General features: G+C 33.1%; 3 protein-coding genes across 3 annotated transcripts; 2 read left to right on the top strand and 1 right to left on the bottom strand.

The window, feature by feature from the left end:
* Positions 1-1,211: 1,211 nt before the first annotated feature.
* Positions 1,212-8,735, top strand: LOC131841974 (uncharacterized). Its single transcript, XM_059190397.1, has 6 exons — positions 1,212-1,757; positions 2,941-3,024; positions 3,350-3,497; positions 3,606-3,757; positions 7,506-7,630; positions 8,561-8,735. Exons 1-4 carry the CDS (start codon positions 1,547-1,549, stop codon positions 3,754-3,756), a joined length of 594 nt encoding a protein of 197 aa, XP_059046380.1. The 5' UTR covers positions 1,212-1,546; the 3' UTR covers position 3,757; positions 7,506-7,630; positions 8,561-8,735.
* On the bottom strand, positions 4,137-18,885 carry LOC131841972 (uncharacterized). The gene is made up of 3 exons (XM_059190395.1): positions 18,830-18,885; positions 6,968-7,082; positions 4,137-6,445 (listed from the first exon to the last, which is right to left on the bottom strand). Exons 1-3 carry the CDS (start codon positions 18,836-18,838, stop codon positions 4,509-4,511), a joined length of 2,061 nt encoding a protein of 686 aa, XP_059046378.1. The 5' UTR covers positions 18,839-18,885; the 3' UTR covers positions 4,137-4,508.
* On the top strand, positions 10,307-11,316 carry LOC131841973 (uncharacterized). Its single transcript, XM_059190396.1, has 2 exons — positions 10,307-10,615; positions 10,962-11,316. Exons 1-2 carry the CDS (start codon positions 10,325-10,327, stop codon positions 11,058-11,060), a joined length of 390 nt encoding a protein of 129 aa, XP_059046379.1. The 5' UTR covers positions 10,307-10,324; the 3' UTR covers positions 11,061-11,316.
* Positions 18,886-19,620: the final 735 nt, after the last annotated feature.

Raw genomic sequence — 19,620 nt, 5'->3', positions numbered from 1 at the left:
GTTGTTTGAAATTTTAATCCGTGGTAAGCTTCAGATTTGATATCGTTATAGCCGAAATACACTGTTTAGACTTACAGTAAATACCACTGCGCCATGTTTTATATGATATTTTATAATAATATGCAGTCTATATTTTATATTTAATATTTATTAGGAAGCTTATAAACTTACACAATGACAGATAATTAACAAGAGAGAAAGTAACATTAATAGATTAATCAACATCACACATTGACATTGACATTGACTTTGACATACTTCAGAAATCTTATTAATTAACAAATAAAAATTGTTTTTTGTTATAACAAAATAAGAAGCAATTTTAACAAGGAGTGTAAAGGAGGTAAGTTTTAGTATAGGCGGCGGCACAAACGGAGAGTTAGGTGCATTCAAGACATTACTAGGCTAAATTAATCATGAAAATTAAATGTTTTATATTTTTTCCATTCTGTTCTTTGAAATAATATTTAAAAGTATCATTGTATCAAATTATTGTATTATAGCATTTTTATAAACTGTATAACGTAGTACGAATGCTAGGTCTATATGTGTACCTACTACCAGTTAAAAAAAAATAGTTATGTTTTGAATGCACCAGAAAAAATATCAAATAAATTGTAAATTTAGAATATAGCTGACAGACATGGTTCTACCAGAGTTACCTCACCGATAGTGATTAGTTATCAATTTTTGAATAGTACGAAATACATTGTTCAGAGTAAATAATCTTTTTGTTTCCTATATACATTTATGTTCGATAGTCAGAACCGACATCATATTAAGTCAAATGGTATTAAGAAGTATATTTGTTTGTTTATTCAAACACACTTTCGATAGGAATACAATACCTTATTAAGTAAACTAATTTGAGAAACTCGAGAATTGAATTGTTAAACGCGTTAGAGAACATCGTGACCCAGTGATTTCCTACTCGATTTCGGTCCCAAAGATCAAGATTTCAAATGTGACCGACATCAAAAAAACCTTGTCAATTTGTAATCCTAACTCTTTAGTAATAGGTTATAACACCAATGTAGTACTATAGATGACAGTAGGCTCGCCCACTGCCACGTCGAATTCTGTATACCCCGCGAAACGTGGACATGTCAAATCTGATGGAGTACTTTATTAGTACTCCTATAATAAAAATCTGGGAAGTGCTCTGCGGGTCCATCACTTACCGCTATAATAACATTTTAACGTTCTTTGCTAAAGAAACGAACAAGGGTATGCAGTTTAAAAATAGACCTGAAACCGTAGTCATATAAAGGAGTTCTTTATTAACCACACTGAAATAATAACTATCAGTATTTGAAGTATCGCCAAAATTCCTTCATAAACAACTACTTCAATTTGCAGTCCCATTTAACAAGTGTATTTTGTCTAAGTTAAGTGAATCCTATTCACGTTATCGTTCTACTACAGTTTCAGTAATTTTCGTGGTATCGTTACAGTACCAAGGACAATCAACCTAGCTGTTATTCTTATTTTAGCCCGCCAATTACATGATTTAGCTTCCATTGTTTTGTTTCTAAACAGGTGAGCTATGATAATGTTATTGTCACAGATAAAATGGCAATTATTCATTGTATTATATTATTACTTTTTATTTACGGAAGGGCATAGTTTATTATGTTACAATGGCACTTTTTCAAACACAAATTATGGAAACGACCCTTTAATGTTTAGAGACTTCTTTTGGTTATCTCATAGGACTGCAGCAAGAACTCGGTGTGCGTTGACAATACTATGCGCAGGTGAGTTGCGAAACTTGCTAGTGCTTATAAATATAAAAACATACGTTCACGACTGTTCTTCCAGAGTATCCTGTACTAAGAGTAGGTAATATCGGCTTTGCCAGAATTATCTTCATGCAAATTTGCACTGTAAAGTGTTAAATTAAAAATTAAAGGATTCTGTTTCGTTGAAAGTGAAACAGTCAAGTCAACAAGGTATAATCAATATCCCGTAAGGCTGGACAGAGCCAGTACCGCTCGAAACATTTCATACTGCCGGGTTATGAATGATTTGAAATGCCGGCCGAAATAAATTGATTTTGGCGGAGGGATACTCCGCCAAAATCAATTCATTTGGCAAGATTTTATAACGACAGCGTTATACGCATGTGTGCTGTTAACGCTGACGGTGATAAAATGTGTATGATATTAGGTCAATTAGACTATGTAATAATTATCTTATCCTGATAACCATCTAAATACATACCTAAACCTAAAAGATAAATTATATGTATTTAGATGGTTACCAGGATGAACCGCATGTTCGACGACCTACATTGTTAGCAATGGAGTCTCTCTCTTGGCCTATCATTAGCAATCCCTTTATCTCCTCCCTCCCCCCTATAAGTTGGGCTTATAAACAGCGTCTAAGCACTCTGTGATAATGCGCATTTGCTACATAGATTTCGTAGGAGACGTTTTGTATGTACATATAGTATAGGTATAGTTTACATAATGCTCGGGTAAACTAATATGAGTAGTATATACTATACTACTATATTTCTTTTATTTATATATTACTGTTTTCAGTTTTAAACCGCTTTTTTTACTACCACATGTTTCTACTAAAAAATAAAAACACAGTATAACATATAAAAAACGGGCTATAATTACTATATTAATTTCTGAGTAAATAACCACCGTGCTTATTATTTGAAATAATAGTACTTACCACAGCTTCAAGAGAGTACTACGGTCTATGTAATTAAGTAGGTATTGTACACATTAACAAATTTCATACATTGACATCATTTGTCATAAATCAAAGAATAATTTAAATCTAATATATAATGAGCTTAGGAATTAATGTATGATATACTTAAATCTCAATAAAATATGTACATAGTTCAGTGCTTTGCGATTTTTTGTTCAATCAGCAAAATTCAGGCTCTTCTTTGTTTCAACTGTTCTTGCACTGGTCGAGACTGGACGAGCTGTGGTGGAAGTTTCGCCCCGATCAATCTAGCATTTAATGGCAGTCGACTTATGTTAACGAATTGCTCTGGAGGTATTTAGTGTGGCTTAATTATAACACCGTTACAATTTTCTATTTATAATAAATAATAACTGATGATTTTCTGAACTATTCGAGACCTGTACATGCAAATTTGTAACGAGATGTAAGTTGTATGATTGCAACTGTGAAATTATTCGTATATAATTCCAAATTTTGTAGATTTTAATGTTTCAAAAGAAAATTGTTAATAATATCATTAGGCGTTGTTTTAATAAGGGCTATATAGATTTATGTAAATATATGCCTAGACCAGGGTAACTATAATTTATATTTCGAAATGTCTCAAGTTTATTTATATTTTTATTTTGTATTTCAGAAAACGCCATGTGTTTCACACGGTCGTGGTCATCTCGAGCACATTACGCGTGGATGGTACAGCGTGGTTGCTATCAGACTATTGAAGAAGATCCTATTCTTGAAACTGTAACAATTCCAACCAGAGCTATGACATGTAAACACGAAAGGTAATTAATTACAGCTTGCATATATATCAAGGACATTAATTTCATGTTGAGTATAAGTAAATGTATAAAAATTATCTTAATATAATACACCGTTTGTTATTTTAACAGATTGGCTGACGCTGAATATAAAGTTTGTATCTGTCAGGCTGATTGGTGTAATGGAAGTACCAAAGTCCTACATCAAGTGCAATGTCTTGCTTTGAATATGTTTTTTTTAAGTACATATTCTGTTCTTCTACAATATATGTTGTATATATAAGGTATATGTAACCTGTGTATCTACGTACAATTACAGAACCTTTGGTCGTCCATGATCAGATAAGAACGGCTCACCCACAGCTAACCCTTCAACGTTGAATACTCCTTATAGAGGTACAGTGGATCGCAATAAATGCGAGTTTATCGGTTTATAAGCAGCTTTCACTTTATCTAAGTTGCCTGCATCTATTTCTGCGAAAAGGATGGTAAGAAATCTGTATGTTAGTGGGCCGCGTCCGCTGCCTCGCACGTCTTTTTTGTAGACGTGCGTCAATGTACACCTACATAATTAGAAGAATAGAAAAGTTTCCTTCACCATATTGTTTAGGAAAATTAAATACTTAGAAAAGTTTTCTCACCTAACTATATATGGATGATTAAAGAAAAGCAAAGGATAACAAAACTGCCGGTATTATTGCAGCGTTATTTATTACTTCTACTTATTTTACATAAAGAGTAATATAATAGGCTTACAGCCTTTCAGTCGTAAATATATTTTTTATTGTTTAATTTATTCTACAAATATAAATACTTCTTTGTATCCATCAACTAAAAACAGGATTTGTCTCAAACAAATACAGTCATATTATATGATTAATGATTTTCAACTTCCTGCCAAATAACGAGTTTTAAGTCATTATATGGATATTATATTCGGGTAACTATAAACTCGGCCACCCAAACAAATTTGGGCACTGTACTAAATATTTTGTCCCTATTAAATATATTTAATATGTATTCACTGGCGTTTACTCACGTCTCTTCATCGTCATGTTCACTGTCAACATCATCTTCGAGTTCATCGACTACTGATGATACATCACTGGTTACTGCTTGCGCTATTAATCCCGTTATACCAGTCGTGTTTCGTTTTCCATTTAAAAAATTGTAAACATATTCTTCAATTGTATCTTCATCAAATGGCAACAAATCATCTAAGTCGATTTGTCGTTTATTGCGTTTTTCTTGTACGATTTTATTCGACGAGAAATATGCATTCTCATCGCTATCTACTATACCTTTTCTATAAACTTCTATGGGAACCTCACTACCGTCACTTACATCATATTTAATACCGATATCAGCCTCTTGAATTTCAATTGAACCGTAACCTTTATCCACAAGTGCTTTTAAGTTTTGCGTTCTACTTACTCTATTTGTTGTTTTCTCAGATTTTTTCTTTTCTTTAATGGGATGTAGATGTTTAACTTCATTCGTTTCATTTGGTTTTGGTATCTCATTATTTATTGTGTCGTTGTCATATCTGAATGTAGGTTGGGAACTATATGTTTTTACTTTTGAATGACCTTGAATAATTAAATACATGGGAATAGAAGGCGATAGCGTAGTGGCCTTAGTTTCTGAATCGTCAACTGTCATTTCAGTAGACATTGGAGTAGTAAATCGCATATTTAAATAAGGATCATAACTGTGTGTATTAGATGTTTTAAAAGAACTAGATATCGGCCGATTATGATGGAATGGTTGAGGGATTATTGGGCTGTCTATCAATGTATTTAATGGAGGTGGTTGCATTGTTTTCATTGTTTCAATTTGTTCATCATCTTTTTGTTCTTTATAAACTTGTAAATTTTCTGAAGCATGTGCATAAAGAGTATCCTCTGGCCTATCAGGTCCATTTACTAAGGGCATGCTCATCATTGGACTCAACATGTCTAAAAAGCCTTTTTCAGGTTTTTTTATTAAAGGAGTTGGAACAGTAGTTGGTTGAAATGGGACAGCGGTTTGTTCTTCAGTTGTTGTATCCTCATAGTAATCTCTTTCTGTCGTTGTTTCTATAGTAGTTTTGTCAGTTGAATGTTGTGGTACAATGAATGTGGTGGTTTCCTCAGTTAACGGTGGTGCAGTTGGGAGAAATGTTGGTAGAAGTAATGGACTCAATGTTATTTGTGGCGGTGGGGGTGCTTCTGATAACATTGGTTTATAAAATGAATACGGGTGCTTAGATAAATTTAAAATTTCACTAGATATTAAGTTATGGGTATCATTCACAATCTCAATGTTAGTCGTAGGCGTTGTTGGTCCCCATCCAGCATAGTCACTGCTTACAGCATTTGGAATAGGTTGCGTATGATTGTAGTCTGAAATCCAGTTGTTATTAATTGTAGAAGACTGATATATTAGGTTAGCTTCTTGTAAAGCGTATGACGAAGTCACGTAGCTTGGACCAGCCGTAACGTCTTTGGTTACCAAAGTTGGAGACTCTGTCAATTTTATTGGCGTTGTAGGAGTCGGTATTTTATCTTCTGGTAAAATATAAAGTGATGTTTGATGACCGACTGGCGGAGGTGGTGGTGGCACAAGTATTGTCATTGGTAATCGTTCGCTCATTTTATATGTAAACTCTTCATATTTTGGTGGTGGTGGTGGTGGGAGTGGAGGTCTTTGATGTCTCCTGGGCATTGAAGGTTGCCGTGGTGATACACTTGGTCTACGTGATGATACTCCTAACATGAGGACTTCGGCCTTCTTTTCGGGGTAGTGTTCACGTTCAAAACGCGTTTCATCTGCCCAGTAATGAACACGTTCGAGCAGAGGCGGTTCATAATCATAAGTAGGATCATTCCGTAATGGATCCCCGCGACCAGTTAGGGGCTTCCATTGGTCGAAGTCCATACGGGGTGAAAATATAGATGCTAATCCGTTGAGATTTGTTTTTTCTGTGTGATCTGAAAATATAATATACCACTGATTTTATTACGTCATCTAAAAATCGTTCAATACATTAATACAAAATATAGTTGTGAAAAGGTATAATTCCGAATAGGATAGTCATTTTAAATACTTATTATTTATCATATTGTTACGGTTATACCCGCAACTTAGGGAACACAGTGATGGCGTCATATTAATATAAAATCAGTGCGCGAAATTTCTTTCAAATCCTTTTATTAGATTTGTACATTAGGCAAATATCTATTCAACCATTCTGTGTTATACCTATACCTAACACTAATAGAAATGAAATTACTATTGTAGCTAATTAGGGTTAAATAGTCACAAATAAAAAGCTATCTTTAATTCAAATTATAATCACCTAAGATTCAGTATTTCTTATCTGGATTCTCATCATATCACATCGTTTCTTGGCATATTATATACCTACTTACTATGCTTGTTACTAGTAAATAAAAGCTACCAACATTTATCACATGATAAAAAACTAACTATGATAACAAGTTACTACTTACAAGATATATTAGCAAAGTGTTTTGAAGGTATAGTACCCATGTGTCCGAGATCACCAGTTGGCGATGATGAATGCATTATACTTGCTAATAGTAGTATCAATTTAGTCATATTTCTCTGTGAACAAAAAGAACATTATAATTCGATTGTGTGCTGGATAGCATTTTCGGGGACTGGCACCGATACGATCCACAAAACCACCTAATTAGAAAATCTCAATCACATTTATTTAATAATTATTATTTTGAATTATCTACATGATATATTAAGTTTAATTATATGTATATTTTATTTGCTCTTTTTTTTCGTTTATTGTTTATATTGTATTTTTTACATTGCACTGAATAAATAAATTTTCTTTCTTTCTTTATTTGAATTATTATCTGTATATATGATTTTTTCTATATCTTACGTAATATCATCTTTTTATAGCAATAACAATTTACTAATCTTTGATAATTAAAATAATATGACTTTGTACATAATTGCAGCTTAAAAAGTTGACAATAACGTAGGTACTAATAAGTTAATGTTTTGTAGGCTACGGGCTTCGGCAGATTTCGGTTCAACGAATACAAGCTTGTTAAAATACCAAACCACGTCGGAAAACGCTGAAGCCGCTTCTCAATAATTTAAAATTGTAACCATCATACATAAGTAAGTAGGTAGGTAAATGCTTAAAATGTATTCATTAAAAGCTGTTCGTTATAGAAAAATGTTGACTCACTTAAAAGAGGAAAATGTGTGTTAATTAGTTGCAGTATTCATGTACAGCGTGTATTGGGTGGTAGATTTATCATATGACTCCTTATTTATATTTTTCCGTTTTTAATAAATTGTGTTTACTATAGGTAGAAACATTATATATTTTTATCACTGAATAAGTTAACGCAAAATTTGTGCAGCTTTGAATCGTAATTTCTTTCCTAACAAATTTATTTATTTTTATTTTATTGCTTTACCTACTATTGTGATAATCTGTTTATAATTGCAGTAACTGACAAAGTTTATGATACTGAATAATTAAAAAAATATATATTTTGTATGCCTAATAAGGCAAAACATATTGGGACATTATATTTCACAATCAAAAGTCATATAGGTACACTACCTATGTTACGCAAAATAAATTTGATTTCATTCAAATAATATAAAAGTTAATTGGGGCCACAATACGAGTACATAATTTAATAGGCATAGTTTTTTAAAAAATGGAGTTTGGTTATAATTTGAAATAATCATTATTACCAGACTTCATGTCGCCATAAACTTTATAAGTCTATTTTTCATCCAATCTAAATCGTCGTCATAGGTACTTAAGTATTTATAATAATACTTTTATTAATAATTTGTATAAAATTATTAATAAAAGTATTATTATAAATGTATTATTAAAAAAACTTAGTAATAAATATATACTTTTATCTTAAATTTATTACCTACGTACGTTTATAGATATATATCGTTCATCCATTAATCCCCATTACTAACAATTGCTATATATCCTATCATTTCGATTACCAAAGTACTCGCCTTGGAAACCAACATGCTTATGGACTAACCTTACTTATTTCTCGTATCATCGTCTTCCACAGGTGCCACCTATTATGCCTACTATTGGCGTTAGCACACGCGGATGCATCATACTGCATCATATATAATACGTAGATAGTGTATGATGATGACTACAACTAAAACACGTTGACTAATTATGCCTTAATTCGCTTATTTCCGAAGTTTGCAATATATAAACATTAACAGGATACAATGGTTGTGGTTTCAGTGAAAGCTTCTTTCTGTTACATGACAGCATATCATGCTTTCATCTAATTTTCTCATAAGTGTTATAATCGCAAAAACAACTGCCTTTAATAAAGAAAATCGGTACTATTATTTTTTATAACAACTGGTACATTGATAGGCTACCTTAACAAAAGTTCTGCTGTTTATATCAGTACATATTATTACTACTAAGGATTCATGTGCTTAGGTTATGTCAATAATAACTAAATTCAAATTCAAATTCAAAAATCATTTATTCATGTAGGACATTTTAGCCGCTTATGAACGTCAAATTTTTACATTATAATTTTATTTTTTCCCTACCGTCCAGTTCGGTATATAGATCCAATTGAGAAGAACTGGCAAGAAACTCAATTGAATTACTTTTTTTTTAAAAGCCAGTTTATTTACAATGTATTTTTATATAGGTGTCTATGTCTAACATTAAATGAAAATTCAGTGCATGAGCAACTATTGCCATGCACACTCGTCATTCAAGTAATCGTTTAGTGAGTAATAGGCTTTGCTCAGTAAATAAGATTTAACTATGTTTTTTATATTTAAATGTTTTCCTTATCTACTATATCGAATATATATGTATATATTATAGTATAATTTTGAGGAATAATTCCTCAAAATTGTACTATATACGTCCTATATATAACATTCTCGTGTCACAGTTTTCGTTCCCATACTCCTCCGAAACGGCTTGACCGATTCTCATGAAATTTTGTGAGCGTATTGAGTAGGTCTGAGAATCGGCCAACATCTATTTTTCATACCCCTAAATGTTAGGGGTAGTCCACCCCTAAATTTTAATTTTTTATTTTAGGGCAAAACGTTTGCCAGGACAGCTAGTAATATATAAACTCAAATTTACTTATTAAATACCTATATAGAAAAAATGTTACTTAATAATAGAAGTATATACATGTATGTATTCTTTCTAAGGCGTTACCAAGTGCGCTACTAAACGATACGTGTACCTAGTCTCCCGGCACGTTCAATAAACATTTGGTCGAAGTACAATGTCGGCTTTCCATTTCAACTTCTATGCCATTGTGGTTGACGAATCGTCTAACTTTACAAACTGAATGAAATTTATATTATGACCACGTGCTACTCAAGTTTAACCGGTGAAATTGTAGGTGTAAGATGACTTGTGTACATTGTTTCGTCCTACTTGAGTTGTATTATTATAATGTACGTACGCATGTATATGGCATACATGCGTACGGTAGGTATAAAACGTGCTAAATAACTAGATGATACCTCAGATATCGACTGTGTGACATTTGTTGCCGATGGCAACCTTTTTGATAGTTTTTATGTTTTTTATATATATTTGAATTTTATATTTTGACGTTCTGTTTTTATATACTATTTGTTTTCTTATGCCATATTGTCTTTATATTTTTGCTAGCGAGCTGATTACAGCTATTTTACCTCACCTAAGAACGTGTCTCATTTTTAACCAGCCTTAATACAGTCCATCCTTCCTTCCTTAACATTGTGGTCCTTTCTTTCGCCGTCTTTAGTATTATAATATATTTAAAAATTCTAAATTTTTCTCCGACATGAAGACACGTTCCCAAACGAAGGGTGAGAGTAGTCAGCCAAGAGCGGAATCCTCCGCGGATATAGTTGGTGAGGAATCCAGCGCGCCGCTCGAAACAACGGGCGCAGCACGCTCTTTTATTTCAGGTTCCACAACTTCATCTTCCACTGTCAGAGCCCGTTCCGTAGCCGCTCAAATCGAGCATGCAAAAAAGCTCTTGGATTTGGAACGAGCCGCAGCTGCGAGAGAAGCGGAGCGCCAACAAAAAGAAGCGGAGAGAGAACGACAATTACAACAAAGAGAACGTGAGGTACTCGAATTGGAGCTATCCGCTCAACTAGCTGAGATTGAAGCTGAAGATGAACGTAACAGTCGACGTAGCGTACGTTCGTCTATTAAATATGTCCAGGGTTGGCTCAACAAATGTGTGGATGTTGCAACGGAGCCTAGGGAGGTGGTCATTCCCAGTCGTACTGCCCCTGTTGGTATTCAAGCCACCGGTAGTTCGGCTCTTGTGGATTTCCTACCTTCTACAACGTATCCCCGCAGTCGTACCCCTGTTTCGGAGGTCGCTTATTCGCGCCTCGGTACGTCTGCCCTTGTGGATCGCGTCTCTGTTTCTAATAAATTCACTAACAGACATTTGACTTTTTCAGAGCCCCAATCTACATATCTTCAATCTTCAGGTCCTATTAATGCGGTGCTGGCTGAATCATCGGCACAGTGTAGTTACCAGTGTCCTCAGGGAACAGTGACTACAAATCAGTACCCAGAAAGTAATATTTGTTGTAAAAATAATACGCTCACAGGTAATTCAGATATTCGTTTATTAGCAAAGGCAATAACAACTTTAACAAATAATAACTGTCCTTCTCAACATATAGCTAATCGCCTACCTCCCTATGATGGTAAGCATTTAGATTCGTTTATTTTTAATTGGTCACTTTTAGCTGATTTTTTGACTAGAGAGGTAAATATCCAGTTGCAATTTAGCATCATCATTAATCATCCTGGCAGTTCTTTCGATAATTATTCTAAAATAAATTCTAAAATGAAAAATTCATCATCACATACATTATCTTTGAGTGACAATGTTGATAATATGCATGACAAGACATTAACATGTCTTTATTGTCAGCAGTGTCATGTAATATATATGTGTATAAAATTTCTTTCACACCTCAAAAGAGGTTTGAGTGGTGTAAAAATGAAAAAGTTTGTAATAGATGCCCTTAAGAAAGATTTACATAGATATAAATATTGTACTAGAGGGGATTGGTGTAATAATTCGGAGTGTATATATATGCATCATAAACTTTTACATTTTTTGTCGGGTGTGTCGGGGTCCTCCGTCAGTAATAATTATTTTACTATAGAGGATATATCTAAGCAAGACCAACCTCGAGCACAGATTTCCTTGATTTCCGTAGTTTTTCCTTCGATAATGACAGCCGAAAAGTATGAAAAAGAAACGGTTGCTCATTCATTTATTGGTCAGACTGTCAATGAACTTAAGGCTTTACGGCCATTGTTGTGTGGTTTTTCACATACGTCAAATAATGTACCAGGGACGGATTCAGAAGTTAATGTAAATTATTATTTAACAACTTCTGACACTTTAGAAATAGACAAATTAAATAAAAATAATTGTAAGTTAGACCCGACAGGAATAGGTACTAAAATGTCTACCTCTTCCGCAGACACGCGAGCGATTTCTGTTTTATTAAATTTGGCACTACTGATGGGCAATCGTAGCCAAACTACGAGGTCGGCAGCTTCACGAAGCCTCACATGTTTACCTTCTTCAACAACTGAAGAGATACAGCGGACTGGTTGTCGGAACCATACGCCAGAGCCAGGTATCTTCATGCACCGAAGAGCTAGCAGCAATAAGCTACTGTGGTCTGCCAACACCTCGAGGTATTAAAATAGATGTTGCAATATTGAGTCGTTTCGAGAAGAGGGACACTACTACAAAATTATCTGGGATAACTTGCACAGCCTTTCTGAGTACTATGACAGTTCCTGAGACATTGAGTAAACTGTATGGTTAGAGTATTTTAGATACCGCAGCCAATTACAACATTCGTTTACGCTTTATCTCTTCTGCAGCACCGTTTATGGGTGGCACTTGGGAACGCCTAGTTAGATGCGTGAAGTGCGCCCTGAAGTCATCATTGCATTTACGCTACAAGTATTATTATTGTAGATGCAGAAGTCTTAGCCAATTCACGTCCCTTGACCCATGTCTCTGATGTTCCCTTGTGCACGCTGGTTTTAAGAACATTAAAATTAATACCAAAATCAAGGACTGATAGAAATTCTAGTCCCCTACGCGTCGGAGATCTGGTCCTAATTTTAGAGAGTAACCTTCCTCGAGGTAGCTGGCTTAGAGGCAGAGTTTCGGCGGTCCATCCTGGCTACGATGGGGGTGTACGTGTCGTCGACGTTCAAACGGCTGGCGGAACACTACGTCGAGCTTCTAAGAGGCTGGTGCGGTTGCCCATCAGCTAAATTGGGGAGGATGTTGCCGATGGCAACCTTTTTGATAGTTTTTATGTTTTTTATATATATTTGAATTTTATATTTTGACGTTCTGTTTTTATATACTATTTGTTTTCTTATGCCATATTGTCTTTATATTTTTGCTAGCGAGCTGATTACACCTATTTTACCTCACCTAAGAACGTGTCTCATTTTTAACCAGCCTTAATACAGTCCATCCTTCCTTCCTTAACAACATTAAATATATCATAATGTGATATGCCAATTTTTTTTGGCAGTAGAAATTTTAGTTGTTTATCATTTAACTGTTTATTTGGACTGTAAAACAGCAGTGCATGCGATGTTATCTTAAAATCTACAGCTTAGGCTCTATTATCACTAGGAGAATGAAAAAAATGTAGGCACACACTATAGGGTCTATCAGAACATTGTCGACTTAATTTCAATTAAGAAATATAATAAAAACTGGGGACCTTTTGAAAGTATCTTCTATCTATTTATAGTATATATAACCGTTTACTTTAGTGTTACAATAACAAAAAGTAGTCCACATTTTATTTTTATTAGATATAATATTAATAATTTATTGAAAAATTGTAACTTTAATTATTTACCTATTGGTATTTATTTGGAGATACCCGGCAGTAGTTTTTTTCCAGACAATTCAACTTGTGTGACATAATAACAATAAAATATCTATGTGAATAGTGCAAAAAGTAACATTTATGTACGTCGATTAAATTTCTAATTTAATCAACACGCAACCTTGTAGTTGATTGAATTCGCTATGTAGATAGATACTACCATGATACATCACTTCAACATTTGTAATTACGTAAATTTGAAGACATGTTTGTTAGATAATAAATTAATTTATTATGTTACGCAAAATATCACTTTTTTTTGAGATTTGAGATTGTTATACATAAAATTTACTTTAAATTAGTTATCTACAGTAAAATATAGTAAGGCAGTTTGAAATCCTTTTCCAAATCTGTTTGTTATCAGAGTGAAACGCAAAGTATGTAGTTATGTGTTGTAAGTTGTGGACGACTGCCCTTAGAATACTTTAGGTTTTGTTGTAATTTCTGATGATGATGTGATATTTATTTTTAGTTAACTTAGTACTAAATAAACAACACTATAGCACAAAATAGGTAGGTATATATCATCGAGTATTCAAATCGAGTAATGTTAAAAGCTGGCTTCGAAGTCGTTACTGTCAAGTAAAATTTTTATGTGTCTCGAATAGTCAAGAAACAACTAAATTATAGTACCTACCTAATGTACACTATTTAGTTCTATCTATGATACTAGAATATAATAGATACTGGTAGACAATGCCACTATCTAATAATAAAAACAATACCTTAGCCCCCTAAGGTATTGTTTTTATATTATGTAACTAGCTGTGTCCACGGTTTCATTCGCGTGAAATTATATTTGATGTACAAGCTATATATATGTAAACTATAATAATCTATATTGCTAATATAAGATATATTGTAAACTATAATAAAAATCTATTCAATAATTTTTGGGTGAAAGAGTAAGAAACATCCATCCATTCATCCAACCACACTCACAAACTTCCGCGATTATAATATTAGCAAGATTTAGCTAACCTATCAGATACACATCTCAAGTTATGTGTCCCGCACCACCTATAAATACATGGTTTTATTATATAGTTGTTTAGAATTTTAAGTCCTAATACTAGACATTATATAGCGTTTATTATTATATCATTAATATTTAAATATATAGATGTATAGAGACTTTTGAATAATATGGAAAGTATTTGCACATTTATGTAGGTGTCATTCACTCGTTACAGTACTCGCACAATAGTTAGCACATAAAACTGCCTAAGAACCTGTCCCCGTCAATGATTCCGTTAGGTCTGGCCGCATGGCATTTCTCAGATGGTCGTTACGTATCTACAGAATTTGCTATAACCCTACTTTAATTTTACATACTTGTCAAACACCTGCAATGAACAAGACGTGCTCTGAAGATTTACATTACAAATTTACTGTATGTTATTAAGGAAAACGTTGTTTTGTATTACCTATTGGTCACATAACAAATATCTAAGTTACTTATAAAGCAAAGATGAAGGTTATTTCGCGGCATAATATAATATCAGGCGAAATAGAACCAATGTTACTTCTATCTGAAGTAGTAATATGCCAATATAGCTTTAAGATTTTTTTTATATATACTACCTAATTTATAATCTTCATGTATATGTATTTAAAGGGTATAGGTATTCATTAGGCATGTACGTTCAAGCATTGAAACATGTCTCTGATCTTAGGTGAGGCCTCCTAGGTTTTAACTTCGTCTGGCATTATATTGAAAACAGGTTTGCACGTAAAAATAATTATTCACGCACTTCCAAAAACTTGTATTTATTTGGCAGTGAAAGTTTTGAGGCATTTATTAATAAAACTTCACACCGATACACGAGAGGCTGCGGAGGGTTGGGGAGGGAGGCGTGGGAAATACGCGCCTGCAGACCGAGTGGCGCCACGGGCGGTTCGACGCCCACGTCTCAGCGGCATCCACTCACGACTTATACAACGCGGCGGTTAGCGACTGCCGCCGTCTACCACTGGCAGCCCTCATATGTGCTTCTTTACCTCGACGAACAGTAGGACGTTAATAGGTAGTTATTTCCATTCCACTTTAGGATGATTTCATAAAAAGTTGATAGTCTATCTCTGCAGTCTCCATTCCAAAGCTCAAAAATGTCGTATCTACAGACCGAATCTTAGAATTTTTTACCCCCGAATTATGCTTATAGGTGTTCCAAGAACGCTACAACACTTGTTACTCAGTTTTATGTAATTTAAGTTGTAATGGATAAGCTATTATACCCACTACCTACTATACATTTCAACACCTACAATGAACTTCCTTTGTTTCTAAGAATTTAAATTTTCCAAAAATGCCTTCTTATCGCTAATATATATATTTTTGGTTCGTCTATTTTTGGTTAATTTTAACTTGTACTAACATAATATTAACATTAACAATAGATAGTATTTTTACGCAGGAGAAGGTTGGTGTCAATTGTTTTTATGCAAAAAGACGTAATTACCTCACACAAGTACCTACCTACAGATGACCCCTGTTTCTGTTATATCCGTCATTGATACAATCGCAGTGCTTTAATTTTTTTACTACTTTATAAACATAAACCCGAGGATGTCATCACAAATACGTATTTCCAGTGGACGAGTGGGTGCGCAAGGAAAGAATTATTAACACTTTCACATGTTTTATGTGTCGATGACCTGTCGACACTTCGGAGCTGGAGATGAGCCCACGCACTTGTGTCGCCATAACGCCACTAACATTAGTTTCACGATTTCCCTGGATTTTAAGTTAGGTACAAAAGTCTCCCCCCCCCCCCCTCCCCGCAAGTCTCAAAACTCTGGATATGAAGTGACTCTAGGTATGGTTCTGCAATCTGGAAATCATTTTGAAAAAGGAAGGCTAAATATGTTGGAACTGTCGTTCGTTCGTTTCGTTGTTTCAGTATATTATACAGAAAATAACTTTTACGATAATATTATAAACAAATATTAAAAAAAAGATGGGACACATTGGCCTATATATAGTCGTACAAATATATCCTCTACAAATTATCAGAATCATCAGAAAGGAATCAGTCACGGATTTTTCTTCAATCAATTCTCTTACTGATAACTTAATGGTTTAAGACTTGGGTTGTAATTATCGTAAAAAGATTGACCAGCCTAAACACTGCATTACCACTTCTAGCTGTTTCCAAAAGCGCCGCGAGGAGGCTCCACAGATTAAATTCTATTCATCAATGACTTTTTATTCTGCTAACTGCATCTACGGGTACTGCACTCTAAACTATTTCAGCTACCGTAAAACTTCCGTTGAAGGGTGATAAGGCAGTAAAATTGTCACATTTTAACTGACGTAATGTCCGTGGAGATTGTCCGTCCAAGAGGTGGAATGTCAGCTTCTGTTATTCTAGTTACCAGTTACAGTTAGAGAAATAAGTAATTGTTATAGTTGGAATAACCAGTAACGAAGTATTTTCATGGGTCAGACGAAGTTACAGGTTTTCAGTAACCTATATAACATTTTCATTGTAGATTGTGTTCAAGAATGATAATGATATGAGAATACCGATTATGGAGGACTTTATAAATTTAATAAAACCCAAAATAATACATGAACTGATAGTTTTTGTGTATTTGTCTGTGATTCCGTGCATGCCAAATCAAAAAAAAAATTATTAATGTATTAATAAAATTTAACTGCTACATTTTCCACTTTAAACATACATTTTTTTTAATAAGTTGCCTGGTGGTTGAAATAGGTAAAACAGGGGTGTCTATGTATAGAGTGGGGTGACTTTGTACAAAGTTTACCTCGGTTAAATAGTTACGAGTTACAGACCAATGATAACATTTATAAAGGATTTTACAACATAATACAATCTTGTAATTTGTCTTACATAATTATAATATAATGTGCTTTACCTTTATTTTTTAGGTATAATGAATAAATAACTTACTTATCGAGTATACATATAATATTTCATCAAAATCGGTTACCTATGCCGTTTCGGTGTAATATGACAACTAACAGTGTGACACGAGAATTTTATGTATTAGAAGATATGCTAGAAATGCTGCATGCTACTATTTTATTTTACTGCTATACATAAAGTTATGAATGCTTCAGTAAATAAAATATATAATCAGTAAAAGGTAAAACTTAACTTTATAAAGATATCCTTTATAAACCTATAAGTACAAAATTGACAAATTTGACAAATCCCGATAAAAATTGCTAAAACTTATTTTACATTTATGAAATAGTAGCGCGTTGATGTTTTTTGTATATAAATATGATTTGTTTTACAATTTGTCTACTTAAAACGAAAATCTTATTGTTTTCAGACTCAGTATTGTAATTACTGTATAAAATGTATATTAAGCTAATCTACTTTGGACACTAATTCCTATAAAAAGTAAATTATCCCAAGATAGAGAAGTTTAACGGGGCTTTGACACATCAATGGGACAAATTAGCTTATTAAAGAATGAACTGACAGTATATACATTTTAATCGGTTTAGTTTTAAATAGTAAGGGCTTTGCAGCATTGTTGTATTGGAATCGATATTGAAATTAGAGACTTCATAGTAGAGTTACTTTATGTCCTAGACTAATTTAAGTGCATGACTTAATTATGTCAATGTTACAGTAGACTACATACAATTTGTGATGCGCTCTACTATTTCTATTACGCTAACTACGTAATACTGAAAATATTTTAAAAAAGATTATTATTTCGACATAATTATTAGTTTTTTTTTAATCTTTTAATATGATACTAATCAGTACCGCCGCCAACCGCGTCTACGTCCCTTGCATTTATTGTTTGAACTACCGAAAATTCCAATACTAAGATTTTCTTAAAATCCATAATGAAATAGATTAGCAAGCGCAAGTCGGTTTTGCACAGCAAGGTTACGTATAAATAATATAAACATATTTTCTTTATATGTAGATAGAAATGGTATCGAACTTGCTTGCACTAATAGTAGGTATAAACAAAATATTATATGAACTTAGCGACAAAAATTGTTATATCGACTGGTAAGAATTAAATAATTGTTAGCATTACAGAAAATAGGATTTTCATGCTTTTTACACTATATCTAGGCTATAAAATCTTAATGCAATTATTTTCTCTAAATCTACTGTAATTAATCATTATTCTACCCACTGTATAAGAATTTATTAACTAATATCTTAAAACTTTAAAAATTATTATACTTAGAACAATTCGCAATATTTTTTTTATAATAATTTAAGAAAAATTGGCATATAATCTAATATCATAACATTATTGCAAATGACTGATGAAGATTATATTATTATTAGGTATCGTTACTATTCCGGTAAATTATTATAATAAAACTTATTATTTATATAATAACACAAACGCAAAAATCTACTCACCAGAATCATTTTAATGATTTTATAATTTAGGCTACCAGGGACTCAGAGAAAAGGTACACAATCACGAACTTCAGTCACTGTATCGCTAAAATCGTAGCCAATATTAACGAGATAGAAGGACGCTGTTTCAGCGCGGTGTCTACGGCACGTCTGCTGTTCGTTTGGCAGCTCATAATGCACCACACAACACGAACTGCCTACTACGAGGCCACTTGTTTTACCACCATAATGCTAAATTAGCTTAACACCCATTGATACCAGCCGTTTCCATTTCACTACTAGAGGTCTCATATAACCTCTACACTTAATTTAAATTCAACGAGTGTGTATAATAAATTCTTATGATTATTAATATCCTAGATTTAATTAATAGAATTATACAAAAAAGACTATTCAGGTATATAAGTAAAGTGCAATAAACGTTATATCCACATTTGAATTTGCACTATTAAAACTTTATTTATTACAAGTGAGCTCGCTATTAAAACTAGGCATATTACGCATTATTCCCTTTTTTAATTTAGATTATATATTATGTAACTTAATAAAATAATAAAGCTTGATTAGATAAATGATCCTATATTCACACACATTGATGTTACTTAATTTTTGAAGGAAAGAAATATGATATGTTTAAATGATTTATATGAAAAAATAGATATGTTTGTTTTTCGAGTGGCAGAATTCTATCGATTTTTTCTTCTTTTATTGATAGGTATATTATATTATGGTAAAATAGTCAGTTAATTTAAAACAAAAGGCATTACAAGAAAAATACCATTACTGTTTTC

The sequence above is a fragment of the Achroia grisella genome, unplaced genomic scaffold (assembly GCF_030625045.1).
Source record: "Achroia grisella isolate CSIRO2021 unplaced genomic scaffold, CSIRO_AGI_Agris_v1 utg204, whole genome shotgun sequence".
Classification (NCBI taxonomy): domain Eukaryota; kingdom Metazoa; phylum Arthropoda; class Insecta; order Lepidoptera; family Pyralidae; genus Achroia; species Achroia grisella.
The sequence above is the reverse complement of the archived record's forward strand: the minus strand, read 5'-3'. Positions and strand labels throughout refer to the sequence as shown.

Excerpts from the sequence above, each read along its gene's own strand:
- LOC131841974 (XM_059190397.1), top strand. The coding sequence starts at position 1,547 with ATGATAATGTTATTGTCACAGATAAAATGGCAATTATTCATTGTATTA. Across the intron at positions 3,025-3,349 it reads GTTAACGAATTGCTCTGGAG|AAAACGCCATGTGTTTCACA; the intron begins GTATTTAGTGTG and ends TTTGTATTTCAG. Across the intron at positions 3,498-3,605 it reads ATGACATGTAAACACGAAAG|ATTGGCTGACGCTGAATATA; the intron begins GTAATTAATTAC and ends TTATTTTAACAG.
- LOC131841973 (XM_059190396.1), top strand. The coding sequence starts at position 10,325 with ATGAAGACACGTTCCCAAACGAAGGGTGAGAGTAGTCAGCCAAGAGCG. Across the intron at positions 10,616-10,961 it reads TACAACAAAGAGAACGTGAG|AGCCCCAATCTACATATCTT; the intron begins GTACTCGAATTG and ends TGACTTTTTCAG.
- LOC131841972 (XM_059190395.1), bottom strand. Across the intron at positions 6,446-6,967 it reads ACACTTTGCTAATATATCTT|ATCACACAGAAAAAACAAAT; the intron begins GTAAGTAGTAAC and ends TTATATTTTCAG.